Below are 17,632 nucleotides of genomic sequence, written 5' to 3' on the forward strand. Positions count from 1 at the left end.
AAAAAAAAAAAAAAAAAAAAAAAAAAAAAAGCTTTACAATGATTACACAGCATTCAGAATTCATTTTATGGGCGCAATCTTCTTGGACTAACTAGAGTGTATCGTGATGCCTTCTCTGGCCCTTCTCCAGACAAAGGGGACTGCTTGCATTCCCCGGCCCCATACCCCACCCCACCACTTATTGCCATGTTCTTGGTGCTTCCAGGCCTCCTGTTCCCATATTTCAGGCAGTTGCACTCTTGTTCATTTATTTTATTTTATTATTTTTAGTATAAACAGGGTCTCACTACGTTGCCCAGGCCTAGTCTTGAACTCCTGGGCTCAAGTGATCCTCCTCCCTTGGCCTCTTCAAGTGCTGGGATGACAGGTATGAGCAGCCTGGCCCGGCCTCTTGTTCATTTTTGAAAAGCCCCTCCCCTCTCCTATGACACTTTCTCTTAGCTCTCCTATGATTCCATCTCCTTCTTTAGGACTCACATAACGCTCTAAACCCTGATTTTGGCATTCAGAGAGTTGGGTCATTTTTGCTGAAATCATCCTTCTCCTTCTAGACTATAAGCTGTTTGATGGCAGTGACCAATCTAACTTCATGAGGCTTTTGCTGTTGTTAAGTTTTGTTAACTTTTTACAGAAAAAGATGTATTTTGAGAATTTTTTTGGTAATCATTCATTCATTCAACAAGTATTTATTGAACCGTGAATGGGTCCCAGGCCTTAGGCTCTATTTCAAACTCCAAAATACCAAGTAATCAGTTGAATATCTGGTTTGTGTTTAAAAAAAAAGAGACAATTTTGTAGAGTCAATTTTGCTGAAAAGAACACAAAATATTACAGCAATCAAAATTGTCCTTTAAATGTTAAGTTCTATAAATTCTTTTAAATTACACATAACAATCCATTTAAGTTTGAAAAGAAGATGCAATAGATCACAAGTGCCTTTTCCCTGGAATTAGACATGTAACCGATCCATAACAATGTTTTTTTTAAAGTCTCACTGTTTGCCAAATATTTTACAACCTTTTGAATTTTTTTTTTTTTACCAAAAAGAAAAAACCTAAAGCATTTCTTTTTTTCCCCTTTACTCTCCAGTATCTGCTAAACAACTAGCACTAATATGGAAAGGGGATAAAGAATATATTTGCTTCATTCCAAAATGTTCTATTAATTAATTTTATGAAATAAAGAAAGCATTGTTTTCTGACGTTCGTTATTAAAGTAAAAGATGACCAAGACTCATATTCTAACATGTATTACGGAATGTACAATGTATTCCTTGAGGCACAGCACACTCTAAAGATCTGTTCATTTATAATAAAAGAAGAACTCTCTCAAAGAAGTCTTTCTGAAAAATAGGCCTTCACTCCATCTGACTGCCAAGCTGACTCACTTTGGCAAGCAAGCCTGGAACATTTTAAATTTTATAAACATTATCCCTTTTAAAAAGTTAATTTGACTGCTTTAAGGAATGTCAAAATAAATCCTGGTTTCAGTGAAATCAAAATTAAATCTTACCAGACTTCTTCTAAAATCAAATATCATAATCAGATTATGTAATCAGTATAAAGTGTAAAGGCTCTGAGTGTGGGGGGCTAAAGAAACCCATTTATTCTTCATGACCCCTTTTCCTCCTCCAGAAGGCAAATGAGTGACCACCTTTTCCTATAGGTTGATGGTGTGAGGTGTGTCATTTATAAATAAGAATGAAAAGGAACACATCATGTCTTTATTTAAACCAGGATTCAGTAATAGCTTCATTTCTAAAACAATACCAACAGGATTAAGCACAGCCATGAAACAATACAACAAAACTTAAGAGAAAGTGAAAGGAACAAAAATGGAGAACAGAAGGGAGATTATAATTTGGTACCAGACACTGTGTTAAGTGCAAGATAACTACTGTTACTCCCATTTTACAGAGATGCTCTTACTACTTAATGTTGTACAATGAGGAAAGAATTCAGAAAAGAAAAATAAATTATAATGTAGCAACAATGATTGCTTCTAGAGACTAGCTATACTTCTCTATCCTGGCAAAAAACTACATTTTTACATTTATATTTTAGATCTACTTACAAAAAGCCCGGCAACTATAAACTAAATAAGATGATAGTTTTTGACTCAAAGATATGCAGTAGCTTTTGTGGAATGTAATTGTGGCCTCTAGAAGATTCTGAAGGATATTGCCTACTTGTTACACAATTTTTGCTAATATAGGGCTTTTAATCCTTCAGATTTTTTTTTTTTTTAGACGGAGTCTCGCTGTGTCACCGGGCTGGAGTGCAGTGGTGCGATACCAGCTCACTGCAACCACTGCCCAGGTTCAAGTGATTCTCCTGCCCTCCCAAGTAGCTGGGATTACAGGTACGCGCCACCACGCCCAGCTAATTTTTGTATTTTTAGTAGCGATGGGGTTTCACCATGTTGGCCAGGATGGTCTCAATCTCTTGACCTTGTAATCCGCCCGCTTCGGCCTCCTAAAGTGCTGGGATTACAGACTTGAGCCACTGCACCTGGCTGTCCTTCAGGTTTTTGAAGGGATTTTTTTTTTTGTCATTTCTTTGTTATTTAGTAAACAAAACACAAGCAAATACTAAGTAGAATTATGTCAACAACAACAAAGTATTCACTGTCAAATACTGCTGTTATTCTGTATCATATAAGTTTCATTTGCTGCCGTGGACTTTGAAAAGGGATCTCAGCTGTTTTAACAGAGCCAAGGAAGGTAGTCCTGTTCAATAAAACTCTCTGCAATGATGGTAATATTCTCCATCTGTGCTGTCCAAAATGTTAGCTACTAGCCACATGTGGCTACTAAGTACTGAAAATGTGACCAGTGCCAAATTTTTAATTTTATTGGCTTTATTGAAAAACCAATGGTTTATTGAAAAGCAAATGTCTAAAGAATGCAGTTTAGCTATTCCTTCTTGCAAAAGACACTTGTCCAGCAGTTCTAGAGAGGTAATAATTTATATAAAAAATAAAGAGAAACTATTGTTTCACTATTAGTAATCTTTCAATGGTAAGAGAGGAAAAGAGGGGAATATGAATTTGTAAAACTGTATAGTCTAGTTCTCTTTTTGTATTAACACATAATAAAACTTGCCTGTGCCTCTGTAAAAGCACTGGTATTTAACTTCTGTGGTCCAGAGAATACAACAGCTATTCTGTAAACACTTACCAATCAAAGATGACAATCTACCTATGGTCACCTTATGCTAAAATCTAAGTGTCTTATCTTGTCCACTTCTACATCTTTGAAGTCAGGAACCAGACTTTGCCTTTTCCACCTGTCTCCAGCACCTAATGCTTATTAAATACTCATTAAGCACTTGTAGAATAACTAACTCAATTTCTCCACTCATTGCTGCAATATCTTAGAGAAGCATTTGAATGGACTCTGGGTGATCTGGGTAAAGCAGAGACTGTGGGATCTGTGTCAATGGGCAGGTTCATGCCACAATGTTGATGAAGTGTTCAAAGTGATTTCTGGCTCAATTTTTCTGGCTAACAAAATAATACAATCACCAGGGCTAAGGAAAGGGGAAAGGGTGGGTCACCATAGGCTATGTGCAGTGAAGTAAGACACTTTGGGAAATGATGCTCAGAGCTGCAGTTTTACCCCTGGATGTCATGATACAGCACATGCCAAGAAACAAGAATTCTGGTGGTAGAATACTTGTCTTTTTAATATAACAAGAGAATTCTCATTTCTTACTTTTTTTTCGTTTTAAAAGAGGCCCCTTCACAGAAAATAACAAATGTCCTAAGGGGAAACAAAAAGAAAACCTCTGAGAAAAGTGAGTCAGAAATCAGAAAATTATTAAAGAAATGAAGAAGAAAGGAAATGTAAGTTACAAAAATTATACAGTCATAACATATGGGGGTGGCAGGGACAATATTTAGTTAACCTTAAGGGGCTAAGCTAGTCCCAGGGTTCCTCAGTCCCCTCTATGCTAAGCATTCTTAACTCTATATAGCTCTAATTCCTCTAGTGAGTCACTTGAAACATTCAAAATGGCCATCTGTCTATGAAATCACCTTAGGTAAATAAAAATGCATTTGGCAGGTACCCAAAAATATCACAGGTTCCCTATCATGATAATGAGTCTGTAGCATTGCCAAGTATCATTTATGGAGTCCTCCGTTACAATCAAGAATATTTCTTTGCAACACCAAATTAAAAGGTAAGTATAGTTTAGATTAGAACTCTAGTGTGCTATTTTTGGATGCAGAACCCCTTATTAATTGTGCAATAATACCATTACTCTTTCACTTTAATACAGCAATAAGAAGATCCCAAATGAATAACTCAAAACTTGCTTCAACCAGCACACGTGGAATGTAACTGGCTTTTGAGAGGCATTTTCCAGCTCTCTGGAGGACAAAGAGCAGATCATCAAATGGACTGTTCAGGAGGTAGACTGGGGACACCCACAATGACCCTCTGCTCCCACAGTCTTGTTCTCTTTACCTTTCTTACATGTTTTAGTCCCAGCTACTCAGGAGGCTGAGGCAGGAGAATGGCATGAACCAGGAGCCAGAGCTTGCAGTGAGCAGAGATCAGGCCACTGGACTCTAGCCTGGGTGACAGAGCGAGACTCTGTCTCAAAAAATAAATAAATATATATAAATATTATATATATGTGTGAGGGTGTTGTTTCTTATGGGTATTATATATATATTTTTTTTTTTTTTTTTAAAGCTTTTGCTTTGAAAGCTTTCCCTTCAACAACTTTCCTCCACTTTCCATGTTTGCTCCATACAGAATACACCTTCCATTAATTGCGTCAGTCAATCTTTCAGAGGGCCAGTTCATGTTCTGCTCTTGACTGTCCCTAACCTCAATAACCTAGCAGGATCCTTTCAGGGGATCCTTCCCACCTCTCAACTCTTAGAGTTGTTTATTGTTTCTACTGCAAAAGAAATATCTTCTTATTATTCTACTTATTTTATTTTTTAACTCCCCAGGTGACTCCAAAGACAATCAGCTAGGTATAGGACTTGTTAAAAATAAATAAAATAAATAAAATAAAATCTTTTAAAATGAAATCTATTTAAGCTACTTAATATTTGGCAACAATTAAAACAGACATATTAAATGTGATCCTTGCAATAATCTTTATTTTATTTTATTTTATTTTATTTTTTTTGAGAGTCTCCCTCCGTCACCCAGGCTGGAGCTTAGTGGTGTGATCCTGGCTCACTGTAACCTCCACCTCCCGGGTTCAAGTAATTCTCCTGCCTCAGCCTCCTAAGTAACTGGGACTACAGGTGCTTGCCACCACCCTGGGCTAATTTTTGTAGTTTTAGCAGAGACGGGGTTTCTCCATTGCTGGCCAGGCTGGTCTCGAACTCCTGACCTCAAGTGATTGGCCCGCCTCAGCCTCCCAAAGTGCTGGGATTAGAAGCTTGCGCCACCACACCTGGCCTTAATTTTATTAATCAGAAGACTAAAAAAGAATTTAAAAAACCACAGATGGTTGATATAATGAATCTTTTAGAAAGATTTATTAGAGTTTAAAGAATCAAAAGGGGATGAAAGAGAGTCTACTATACAAAAGGTGGTAAGCAGTAAATGGTCTAGACTAAAATTGTATTTTCTATCTGATTCTTTAAAACATTCTCGGCCGGGAGCGGCGGCTCAAGCCTGTAATCCCAGCACTTTGGGAGGCCGAGACGGGCGGATCACGAGGTCAGGAGATCGAGACCATCCTGGCTAATACGGTGAAACCCCATCTCTACTAAAAAATACAAAAAACTAGCCGGGAGAGGTGGCGGGCGCCTGTAGTCCCAGCTACTTGGGAGGCTGAGGCAGGAGAATGGCGTAAAACCCGGGGGGCGGAGCTTGCAGTGAGCTGAGATCCGGCCACTGCACTCCAGCCTGGGCGACAGAGCGAGACTTCGTCTCAAAATAAATAAATAAATAAAACATTCTCTATGGCTTAAGTGCTTTATAAACAAACAAAAAAAACTTCAAAAAAATTTTCAAATACAAACAGGTGGGCCCATTTGTGGTACAGGTGCAAATAGCAATAAAAATTGATAGCACTTAGGATCCATCACCATACAATTTTACTCTAAGGCAGTCAATGTTTAAGATATCCTTTAAAGTAATGTGAAGTCATAAATACATCTTAAACATTAATTGAGTAATATTTCATTAAGTACTTACTTGATGTTATCAATTTAAAAAGAACTTGAAAATTACATAGCAATAAACCACAATAAAGAAAGCTAAAAAGACTTGAAGTTTCTGGTAGAGATCAACCTCTAGAACCTTTGTTACAGTAAGTTCCTGAAAGAGTTGTGTAGAATAATGAAAGGCAGTAAAGCATTGTACAGCATCCTCATTTTCAGAATTCCATACCAAGAACATCCTGTGCAGACTTTCCCAAACTGCCCTGTTCTCCCATACATAGCAGCTCTATCCAAGAACACATTTGCTTCTGTGGATATTTTATTGGTTGGGGGAAGGACTAGACAGCACCTCACTCAGTGGCTTGCCCATAGCACAATTCTGCAAATATAATACCTGCTGGCCTGAGTCAAAGTGCTTCAGTGCTCATTCTAAGATAAACCCCACCAGTATTGCTCTCAGTGCATTGTCATGTATTACCCAGCAACCTCATTCTTTCAAAGAAGCTCAGGGGACATCACTCTTTCACTGTTACTGTTACTCTGTAGTCCTCTCTGGAAGCTCAATGTCTCAGCTCTGTTTACTTAGTTCCCTTCTTCTGTCTTCCCCCATTTTAGTGAATGGAATTACCATCTACCCAACCAGTTGCTCAAGCCAGGACACTGAAAATCAGTTGTGATTCTTCCTCCCTTTGCCCCTCCGATATCCAATTATCCACCAAATCTAGTAGATTCCACCTACTAAATCTCTCTAGAATGAATTTATTTATAAATCATGGTTCAAGTTATCACATTTCTCACTTGAACTACTGCAGCAAGCCTTCTAGTGTTCTTCCTATCTACAATGGTCCTGATCCAATGCAATTTGCTCTCCACAACGCAAATGATGAAGTTTTCTAAAATGTTTCTTACTGTGTGTGTGGTTTTCTTTTTTTTTGTTTTGTTTTGCTTTAAACTTTATAATCTCACATCAATTAGGATGCCTATTCTTAAAAAAAAAAAAAAAAAAAACAGATAAATAACAAATGTTGGCAAGGATCTGGAAACATTGGAACTTTTTGCACTGCTGGTGTAAAATGGTGCAGCCACTATGGAAAACAGTTTCTCAAAAAGCTAAAAACAGAATTACCATATGCTCCAGCAATTCCACTTCTGGTCTGAGCATATACTCCAAAGAATTGAAAGCAGGGACTTGAACAGAACCCAAGTTCATAGCAGCATTATTCACAATAGCCACAACACCCAAAAGATGGAAGTGTCCATCAATGAACTGATACAATGTAATATGTAATTGATAAAATGCTATAATGTAATATATAAATATGCAATGGAATATTACTCAGCCTTAAAAAGAGAGGAAATCATGACGCATGCTACAACATGAATGAACCTTGAAGACATTATGCGGAGTAAAATAAGCCAAACAAAAAAAGGCAAGTACTGTAGGATTCGACTAATTTGAGGTATCTAGAGAAGTCAAATTCATGGAGACAAAAAGTAGAATGGTGGTTGCCAGGGGCAGGTCGATTTATAATTTAGTGAGTATGGAATTTCAGTTTGGGAAGATGAAATAGTTCTGCACAAAGGTAGTAGTGATGGGTGTACAACAATGTGAATGTACTTAATGTCACTAAACTGTATACTTAAAAATGATTAAAATATTAAATTTTCTGTTATGTATATCTCACCACAATAAAAAAATCACAAACACACACAAATCTACAATGGGTCCTCCTTAGCCTCAGGATGAAGTCTGGAGATTGCCTTAATGTGGTTTACAATGCCTTTCAGGATTTAGTCCTAGTATACCTCTCCTCTTGCTACCATTCTCTCTTCCACTAGGGTCCAGCCATATTGACCTATGCTGGAGCTGAGCGCACACCACCTTGTAAAAGTATTTGCATAAACTGTTCCCTCTACCTAAAAGACAAGCCTCTTCAGTTCTCTCTCCATCTGTAACTTTTCTTCATCTTCAGCCCTGTGTATTCCTTCTTGATAGTACTTACCACAATACTGTAGCTGCCTATTTGCTTTACTGTCTTCCTTCCTACTAAAGAATGTCTCAACTTGTTTGGAATTACATCCTCGGTGCCACATTGCAGATTATATAACTAATGTAGAAAATAGCAAAGTAATCATTGAGGCACAATAAAGTATATACTATACACAAATGGACATATACTATTCCTCTGCAGGCATCTTTAAAATATTTTATGTCTATTACAAACAAATAACAGAAAGCTCAAATTGAGATACAATTCTAAATATAAACAATTTCCCTCATACTAATCTACTTTCTTCTACAACTTTTTTTGACGGACAATTGTGGCAATTTTTAAGTCAGCGTTTTCTTTTTTTTTTTCTTTTTTTTTTTTTTTTTTTTTTTTGAGACGGAGTCTCGCTCTGTAGCCCGGGCTGGAGTGCAGTGGCCGGATCTCAGCTCACTGCAAGCTCCGCCTCCCGGGTTTAGGCCATTCTCCTGCCTCAGCCTCCGGAGTAGCTGGGACTACAGGCGCCCGCCATCTTGCCCGGCTAGATTTTGTATTTTTTTAGTAGAGACGGGGTTTCATCGTGTTAGCCAGGATGGTCTCGATCTCCCGACCTCGTGATCCGCCCGTCTCGGCCTCCCAAAGTGCTGGGATTACAGGCTTGAGCCACCGCGCCCGGCCGAGCGTTTTTCAAATTAAGTATGAGAGTGTTTTTCTCTCATAACTTTTAAAATGTAAACATTATATAGCTCAGTCACAGCCTTTACTTCTAAGCAACTTCTCCGTGGGTCTCAATTTCCTTTTAAATAACATACTTTTTTCCCAGAAGGCAGTTAGCTTTTCATCATTCTTTCTCTTTAGATAACATACAAAGACAAATCCTATACGGACAAGTCTGTGGACCCAGTGGTCATACACAGTCTGAGGTCAGTCCACCATGATTGCAAAAGCCCCGGTTCCAACAATGACTCCACAACCAAGGGTAGTGACAAGCTCAGCCACCTGCCTATTAGTTTGTTTTTTAATGCCATTCTATTTAAAGTGTACACAGGGATCTCACTGCTTTTGAATTAGGTCACTGAGAAATGCTAAGTCAAAATCCCGAAACTCTTGGCACAACCTTCCATATTGAAAGGATTGGTTATTTGTCCACAGTTTTATTATGTTGTGATTTCTTTAAAGGAGGTATCAGCTTCAAAATGCAGAAATATCTTATTTCATACTTTGCAACCATATAATTTATTATGTGAAACATCAATATTTATGATAATTTAAAAATCAACTGTCCACACAGTTTGATTCAAAATGGAAAGAGTCTAAAACTAGTCATGTAGCACAACGTTGTCATGACAAATCTTCTAAGAAATGACTTTGGTAAATGTGAATTCTTATCATAGCCTATAACTCAAAGACTCTCAAATCCAATATAGAAAGTGTATTCAGAAACTGCAGAAACATGCTGTGAAGGACTCTCCTCTTTTCCCCTCCCCACTCTTTCTTTCTGCTTTATTACCACATTTCCCTTCCTCTCTTTACAAAGAGTGTAACCAGATAATCTCAACAATGTTCAAAACCTGATAAAGGTCAAAAAGTATTTATCTCTTAATCCCTTTGTGGATCTGACTTTTTTCCCCTCTTTTTTGTAGATACAGAGTCTTGCTGTGTTGCCCAGGCTGGCACTGAAGTCCTGGGCTCAAGCAATTTTCCCACCTTACAGAATCTTACAGGGATTCTGTAATTCCTGCAGCCATGAGCTGCAGCACTCAGCCCTAACTCTTTAATCAAAAGTGAATTTGCTACATGCATACAGTGGATTACTACTCAACAATAAATGGAAAAACAAATATATACAATAATTAGATGAAACTCAAAAACATTATGCTGAGCAAAAATTGCCAAATATGAAAGAGTACATACTGTATGATTCCACTTATATGAAGTTCTACGAGCAGGCAAAACAAATCTATAGTAATAGCACTCAGCAGTGATTGCTTCTGGTGAAGACAGAGGTAATAACTGAGAAGGGGCACGAAGGAACTTACCTTCTGGGGTGACAAAAATGTTCTATATCAGACAAAATGTGGGTTACACTTTTGTACACATTTGTCAACACTGTTCAAACTGAATAATTAATATCTGTACATTTCCCTGTGTGTAAATTATACCCTAATTTTAAAGAGAATGCTCTTTTTCTAGCTAATTAAACTTTTTTTATCACTTAAAAATATGAAATAATGCTAGGTCTTTACAAAGTACTTAGTATTTTATAAAATATATTATCATTGCTAACCTAGGCTGAATGCAACTTAACTTACCCATGGAAAAAATAGCTGAAAATCATATATATGAGAAACTATGGGCTGAGGTGGAAATAAGCACGGACAATGATATTGATTTTTCTAATACTTTTCAATCTATCAGATCTAAAAATGCTTTACAAATGCTTTAAAGTCCCATGCTACAATTTACAGGTTTCATCTGCTATGAAGGCAATTGCTACTTTCATTTGATCTCAGCGTACTACACAGTCACCAAAACACATGAATAGAAATTGTCGAGTACAGTCATAAGGCAGCATAAGGAAGCAAGGTTTTTTGTGTGTGTGTGTTTTTTTTTTTTTTTCCCTAGGAGATGGAGTTTCACTCTTGTTGCACAGGCTGGAGTGCAATGGCATGATTTCGGCTCACCACAGTCTCCACCTCCCAGGTTCACGTGATTCTCCTGCCTCAACCTCCCGAGTAGCTGAGATTTCAGGCATGCACCACCACGCCCGGCTAATTTTTTGTATTTTTAGTAGAGATGGGGTTTCTCCATGTTCGTCAGGCTGGTCTCAAACTCCCAAGCTCAGGTGATCCGCCCGCCTCGGCCTCCCAAAGTGCTGGGATTACAGGCGTGAGCCACGGCACCTGGCCAGCAAGGAGTTTTTTTACTTCTTTTTCATAAATGCTCACCACTATCAATAACAGCAAATAAAGGATGGCTGCTTAGGTAGTCTCATCATAAATATGCTTCCCATGTACAATAACAGAAACTGCTAACAATAAAACTTTTTGTTGAATTTTATAACTTAAGGTCTAGCAGAAATTCCTAACCAGTTTGCAGACAGGGAAAGGGGAAGGGAGGATTTGACTAAGAAGTCAGTGGATACAATAGATATATTGTATTATTTGCATTTTTCCTGGCTTCACACAATCCACAGAATATGCATTTTCATAAGTTTTCTTTCTGTGCCACATTTTTCTCCTCCCCTTTCAGGAAAATAAACACAAGTTGTCATAGTTCATGTGGAATTAGTTGAATGCTAAGAGCAAAACTTTCAGACCACTTACCTTATGTTGGCTATGTGCTGTTGCACAGGCTGATGCTGAAAATGGTCAGGCCACGGATGATGCAGGCAGAAGGATGGAGAGGGCTGAAGACAGCACGTAGTCTGATACACAGGTGAATGATTTGGACAAAGAGATGCAGAATACTCGGAGTGTGGCTGCATGCAACACGAGGCCAAAGCAGAGGGTGCTGCAGGGCTCGCCTCAGGATGGCACTCTTGGTGACTGCTATGACTAGTCAAAGGGTGATGGTATGGGCAAGGATGGCAGCATTGGGGTAACATCTGAGGCGTTCTTTGGTTGTCTAAAGGCAGAAAGGATGATTTAACTGTGCCATTAAGTTGCAGGCATCCATTTGGACTCACTTTTGTTCTTGTTGCTTCTTTGGGTGTGAGCTGCTGGGCTGCATGGTCTCCATCAGAGGGGGTAAGGGGACTCGGGTTAGCAGCACTGGTTGTGATGCTGCTGTTGCTCAGAACCACAAAATCATTGTTTCCATTGCTCATAGCCATGCTCCAATTTCTTGACCCTAAGAAAGAAAATCACATAAAATCACCCAGTTATAGTCAGGCAGGCAAACATGTAGGGAAGACAAGTATGATATTTAAAAACAGCTCTTTGAAAATGAGGGTTCTTGCAGAGTTTGAGACAGTGATGGAAATTCAGCAGCATCTGTGATGGAACCAGCCAACACAGTGGCACTCCTCTTCTTTCCACCAGCTATTTTATGCACCTTAAGAACCCTCTTCTGTTCCCACTGATCACTTTCCTCCTGCCCACTTCTTCTTTCAGTGCCTTTTTTCTCACCTCATCCTAGATGCACAAGTGATCAGTTAAGAACTAGACCATTTTGCATATGAGAGAGGAGAGGATACAAATAGCATCCTTCAGCTTTTCAACAATATCATGCTTGGCTTGTATGTTCTGATCTAGGAGTGATGGACAAAATGAAGGGCCACTCTGAGGGTAATTAGTTGTACAAGGTTAAAATAATTTGAATAATCTTAAGAATGTTTTATATCTTAGAAAAATCTCAAGAATATATGACTTTTCCTTTTAGTCATTCAAGTCTGAGGATAATAAATTAAAACCAGTCAGGAAAGCTAAGAATTCTAGCAACCAAAATATCAGATGCAAAATTCTATATAATATACTACAGGTAACAATGCTTGCACATGAGAAAAATAATACTATGGGCGGGATTTGCTTCAAATGATTTTTTCTTACTTTTTTTTCCTTCCACCAAAGGGTTCAGGCCTTCAGTATAAAGGAAGATCCTCAGATGCTCAAATTACCAGCAGCAAGTGTGTCCAATCAACAAACAGAAAAACAGACAATCTCCCTATCACTTTGCCCACTACACCTGCCCTCTGAGCAACACACACACAAAATCTGGGAATTCACAGTTAAAAAAAAAAAAAAAAAGTCATCAAATGCTATTAGTCTATTCAACATACACATGAAAGCCAACAACAACAAAAAAGAAAACTGTAATTTGGCTCACTAACCCTTCTAGCATGCCATTCTCTAAGCAGACAAAACGGCTTGTGGAGGGATCTCTCTCCAGTCCTTCCCCACCTCTGGCAGACACACAGGTAACCAGAAGAAATCCTCTTTTTCAGTCTGAGTACATTGTAATCTCACTGGCAAACCTGGATCTCCCATGAGGATTCCTGTGTACATTTTCACCCAGTATGTAAACTGCTCAGCAGGGGCGTTTGTGAGCAGAGCATGCCCATACTAGGATGTAAATTTAGCATATTTACCTTTCAGACAAAATTCCTCAAACACACCCTACCCCACATACACAAATTCAGTTAAATAAACATCATGCAGTAGGAATTTCTTCATAAACTGCTTAGTGGGAAGACAAAGCATTTAAAAACATCAATATATATATAAAATCAATTAGATATTACTTCCCTCATTTAGTCTTACATCACTTTTGAAAATGGCTTGCCAATCCCAAGCTTCCTTTTATAATGACCATTGAGAGGGATTCTGAACTGTAGTAAATACAGTTGCTCTCTCCTTCATTAAATCACTTTCCAATGTATCCAATGTTAAACAAACATCCACTGTAAAGCATTCAAATCATATACCCAACACAGAGTAATAGTAGTTAAATGTATTATGTAAACTAGCAGGAGGTAGGGTAGATATACTGACTGGCAAGAGCACTAATCTGATCCAGGAGGCGAGAACTCATCTCATCGTTTTCTGAATGTGCCATCTCAGCAAAATCTGCTCATTTACGCTTCAGTTTACTGAAGAATATAACCTCCCTTTTGTTGTTAACAAAAGAAAAAGCCATATGCAAAGGTTATGAAGATAACAAAACATAAATTAAAGGACATTTAAAGAAGCACTGGACTTTTCTTAAAAAGCTAATTGAAATGTAAGATGTTTAATTGTGTGTTAGATAATGCAGGAAACAATCACTAGATGAGATCAATGCAATTATTTCCCAGAATTAGAAACTCTCATTGTACAAGCACTCCATTCAAAGAAATCACGGAAGGCACATGCTTTTCTCCAACCTCCACCTGTACCTCAGTTAAGCTAAAACAGCTGATGGGATCTGCCGGGCTAACTGGGAAAGTCAACAACTCCTCCTGCCCTTTCTATCAGGAAGGTTGAAGGAAGGAATACTTCTAATTTGTTGGTTTGTTTTTACCATCCCAGGTTAGTTAATATATTATTTCAAATAGTCTACTTTTTCCTAGGTATTTAATTCAATCAATTCTACTGATTCTAATCACAGACACTGGGTAAGTTATGCTAGTGAGAAGCATCTAATAACAACAAATGACTTAAAAGTTTGAAGGTGCAACTGGCTGATAGGGTTTGGATCTGTGTCCTGCCCAAATCTCATGTCGAACTGTAATCCCCAGTGTTGAAGGTGGGGCAGAGTGGGAGGTGTTTGGATTATGGGGCTAGATTTCCCTCTGTGCGGTTCTCGTGAGATCTAGTCGTTTAAAAATATGGTACACACGTCCCCCTCAACTTTCTCCTTCTCTACCAGCTTCCCCTTACCTTCTGCCATGATTGTGAGTTTCCTAAGGCCTCCCCAGAAGCTAAGCTGGTGCTGCCACATTTCCTGTACAGCCTGCAGAATTGTGAGCCAATTAAACCTCTTTCCTTTATAAATTACCCAGTCTCAGGTTATTTTTTTTCTTTTCTTTTTTTTTTTTTCTGAGACAGAGTCTTACTCTGTCGCCCAGACTGGAGTGCAGTGGTGTGATCTCGGCTCACTCCAAACACCGCCTCCTGGGTTCATACCTTTCTCCTGCCTCAGTCTCCCAAGTAGCTGGGACTACAGGCGCCAGCCATCATGCCCAGCTAATTTTTTTTATTTTTTAGTAGAGACGGGGTTTCACCATGTTAGCCAGGATGGTCTCAATCTCCTGACCTCGTGATCTGCCCGCCTCGGCCTCTGGAAGTGCTGGGATTACAGGCGTGAGCCACCACAGCCGGCCTTTTTAAATTTTTTTTTTTTTTTTTTTGAGACAGGGTCTGGATCTGTTGCCCAGAGTATAGTGAAGTGGTGTAATCTTGGCTTACTCACTGCAACCTCCGCATCCCGGGTTCAAGTGATTCTCCCACCTCAGCCTTCTGAGTAGCTGAGACCACAGGTGTGTGCCACCACACCCAGCTAATTTTTGTATTTTTTGGTAGAGACAGGGTTTCACCATGTTGGCCAGGCTGGTCTGAAACTCCTGACCTCAGGTGATCTGCCCACCTCGACCTCCCAAAGTGCTGGGATTACAGGCGTGAGTCACTGTGCTCAGCCCAGGTATTTCTTTATGGTAGTGCAAGAACTGAATACATTGGGCTTCAGACAGAATCCCATCAACCTCTAACTTCCTTCAAAGAACCCTGAAATGCCCCCTAGTCCTTTCTCAATCTTCATGTTTCCCTATCTTCTAATTAAATCTGCTTATCCTCAGAAAAAAAAAAAAAAAAAAATAGTTTTCTTTGTAACCAGAATCACAACTATCATTCTCTTTTAAATTTATTACAAATGTATCATTTTGTAGTTACACAAGAGTTAAATAGATTCTTATATGCCAGCCAGGGACCTAATCATCATTTATAACATTTTTTTCCCACATGGTAAAATGCAGTTCAAATGCCAAATAACTGACTTACAAATGAATTTTTGGAACACAACCTATTTGTAACTTGGGAGACTTCTTGTAATGAAGTAGGAACTAGTAAAGAACGATTTGAACTCTGGCTTGTATTTGAAGCAAGTCACATGAGTGTTCTCTGATTCCATTTCTTTAATCATAACATGGGACCAATCAATTTGACCTCATAAATAAGTAAAAACTACAGTAAAAAAATTTAGAAGTAAAAACAGAAAAAATATTTTATGAAATGTCTATAGATTATTTAAGTTCAATGGATGCATTTGAGTAGGTGTTCAGATGACCAGCCAGAATAGGAAAGTATTTCACTCTGACATCAAGAGTTGACCCTAAGGCCCATACAGAGAAAGATCATCCCTTCCCCCCTTCATCCCTTCTTTCCTTCCCCACCGTTTTTTTTAAGACAGGGTCTTGCTCTGTTGCCCACACTGGAGTGCAATGGTGCGATCATGGCTCCCTGCAGCCTAGACCTCACAGGCCCAAGCAATCCTCCTGCCTCAGCCTCCTGTGTAGCTGGGACCATAGGCATGTGCCATCATGTCATGCTAATTTTAAATTTTTTTTGTAGAGATAGGGTCTCCTATGTTGTCCACGCTGGTCTCAAACCCCTGAGCTCAAACAATCCTCCTGACTCAGCCTCCCAAAGTGATAGGATTACAGGATGAGCCACCATGCCCAGCCTCCTTTTTCTTTAGAACTGAGATACATGAGGAAAAAATCCAGTCTGAACCTAAGATGGAGGGAACTAATAGGAAAGACATGATAGAGGACACATAAGTATAATAAAAAGGAGTGGAATAAGGAGTTCCTGAAAGAGAGTGTTAACACCTTTACATTTGTCAAACTATTATGATAAGTATAATGGTACATGATTATGAATGCAGTGATAGTAATATTTATAGTGAAAGTTTAAAATTGGTTTTGGGTAAAATATAATGAGTAACTTTAAAAGACAGCTATATTGAGGCTGGGCACCGTGGCTCATGCCTGTAATCCCAGCACTTTGGGAAGCTGAGGCAGGAGGACTGCATGGGCCCAGGAATTTGAGATGAGCCTGAAAATATAGTGAGACCTTTTCTCTAAAAAAAATTTAAAAATTAGCTGAGCATGGTGTTGCTTACCTATAGTCCCAGCTGCTTGGGAGGCTGAAATGGGAGGATCACTTGAGCCCAAGAGATGAAGGCTGCGCTGAGCTTGAGAGCATACCACTGCACTCTAGCCTGGGTAATAGAGTGAGACCCTGTCTCAAAAAAAACCACACAAAAAAAACAGCTATTGTTGAAATCGCCTGTTCTCCCAGGGCCATAACACACAGGAGAATGCCAGAAAAAAAAAAAAAAAAAAAAGCAAGCTATTATTGAAGCATTGGCTTGAGATGTGATGGGCCCACACCAAGATATTTTAGTGCATCCTGCTGTTCATGAATATAACACGCCAATATTAATAAATTCAAAGCCTCTAATCTCATATCCCCTATTTTACCTTTTTAGCCAACATTTTAATGTCCAGAATGATTTAGCAGTTTTGGGGCCAAAAACCATCTTTTGATTAAATTTTAAAATATACATTTCATAGGATTACTGTGAGAAGGTAGAAATGTTTTGAAAACCATAATGGGCTATATAACACAAGAATGTTAATACCCTTGTATATATAACACTATCTATGTATACATACATATATATATATGTATACACACACACACACACCCTTGTAATACCCTTGTATAATATGTAACAGAAGTAAATTGATATATTGAAGTATAGAGAGGGGCCGGACGCAGTGGCTCATGCCTGTAATCCCAGCACTTTGGGAGGCTGAGGCGGATGGATCACGAGGTCAGGAGATCGAGACCATCCTGGCTAACACAGTGAAACCCCATCTCTACTAAAAATACAAAAAATTAGCCGGGCGTGGTGGCGGGCGCCTGTAGTCCCAGCTACTTGGGAGGCTGAGGCAGGAGAATGGCGTGAATCTGGGAGGTGGAGCTTGGAGTGAGCTGAGATCGCACCACTGCACTCCAGCCTGG

At 38.9% G+C, this 17,632-nt stretch overlaps 1 protein-coding gene across 5 annotated transcripts in view; it reads right to left on the bottom strand.

The window, feature by feature from the left end:
- DISP1 (dispatched RND transporter family member 1) overlaps positions 1-17,632 on the bottom strand; it is a 213,308-nt gene that overhangs the window by 53,544 nt on the left and 142,132 nt on the right. For all 5 annotated transcript variants that reach the window (XM_017869968.1, XM_017869971.1, XM_017869970.1 and 2 more), the window contains one exon: positions 11,453-11,978. In XM_017869968.1, the coding sequence (XP_017725457.1) occupies positions 11,453-11,961 (509 nt within the window). In that variant the 5' untranslated portion in view covers positions 11,962-11,978. The remainder of the gene's footprint in view (positions 1-11,452; positions 11,979-17,632) is intronic.

Source organism: Rhinopithecus bieti, unplaced genomic scaffold (assembly GCF_001698545.2).
Source record: "Rhinopithecus bieti isolate Rb0 unplaced genomic scaffold, ASM169854v2 scaffold_1673, whole genome shotgun sequence".
NCBI classification, from domain to species: Eukaryota; Metazoa; Chordata; class Mammalia; order Primates; family Cercopithecidae; genus Rhinopithecus; species Rhinopithecus bieti.